We start from the raw sequence: 856 nt of genomic DNA, 5'->3' as shown, positions 1-856 counted from the left end.
TCGGACTCAGTGGCCCCATGAACGTTGTCGCCTCACAACTCTCGAGGTCGTGTAAGGCCCGGAGCGCCGATGGCGTAGAGTTGAATTTCGGCTGGAGCGGTTGGAAGCTCAGGCCGACCGGACGCAAGCACCATGGTGAAGGCGCTTGCAATTCCTCGGGTCTACGGTAAATCAGGGCCGGCGGAGTCCCCGGACGGGACACCGGCAAGGACCGTACCCGAGGGTGGACAGCGGCAAGGAACGCCGCTCCTGGTCGATGTATTGGTCGGCATCGACTACTATTACGAGCTCGTGACCGGTCGCATTCGAAGAGCGACAGGTGGGTCAGTGGCCGTGGAGACCCGCCTCGGGTGGATCACGTGCGGGAGAGCCGCCCGAAGACGATCCATCGAGGCCAAAGTCTTGTCGAAAGGCGAAGATTCGGATGACAGCCCCATGCGGAAGTTCGGGGAGGTTAGGTCGTCAAGAAAAGCGCCGGCCGGAGACCCCGCCGCGGATGGAGCCGTGGCGTCGAAGAGGTTGGAGCTCGAAGCATCGTATGGAAATCTCCGTGTTGGGAAGGTCGGAGGCTGCGTGGATCGGGAGCGTCGACTAGGGGAAGTTGACGTCCGGTGGGGGGCCGTTGGCAGTTTGGGCCAGCCGGTGGCAAGTCGCCGCATGGGAGCGTTTGCCATCCAGCGGATCCGCGAGAAGGTCCGACAGGGGGAGATGGACATATCGGACAAGTCGCAGGAGGCGGCTGTCACCAAGATGAAGCGGCGGCAATGGCCGCCCATAGGAGTCGACGTGCGGATAGAGGTCGACTACTACTTTGGCTTCGTCACCGGTCGTATGAGGAGCAGGGCGACCGGCGGTC

The 856-nt window shown here is 62.9% G+C and overlaps 1 protein-coding gene across 1 annotated transcript; it reads right to left on the bottom strand.

Annotated features, from left to right (window-relative positions):
* Positions 1-281: 281 nt before the first annotated feature.
* On the bottom strand, positions 282-659 carry Tsp_15433 (putative serine-type D-Ala-D-Ala carboxypeptidase). Its single transcript, XM_003367114.1, has one exon. It carries the CDS (start codon positions 657-659, stop codon positions 282-284), a length of 378 nt encoding a protein of 125 aa, XP_003367162.1.
* Between the last annotated feature and the right edge of the window lie 197 nt (positions 660-856).

The sequence above is a fragment of the Trichinella spiralis genome (assembly GCF_000181795.1).
Source record: "Trichinella spiralis strain ISS 195 chromosome Unknown Scfld4817, whole genome shotgun sequence".
NCBI classification, from domain to species: domain Eukaryota; kingdom Metazoa; phylum Nematoda; class Enoplea; order Trichinellida; family Trichinellidae; genus Trichinella; species Trichinella spiralis.
This window is presented reverse-complemented; position numbering and strand designations above follow the sequence as displayed.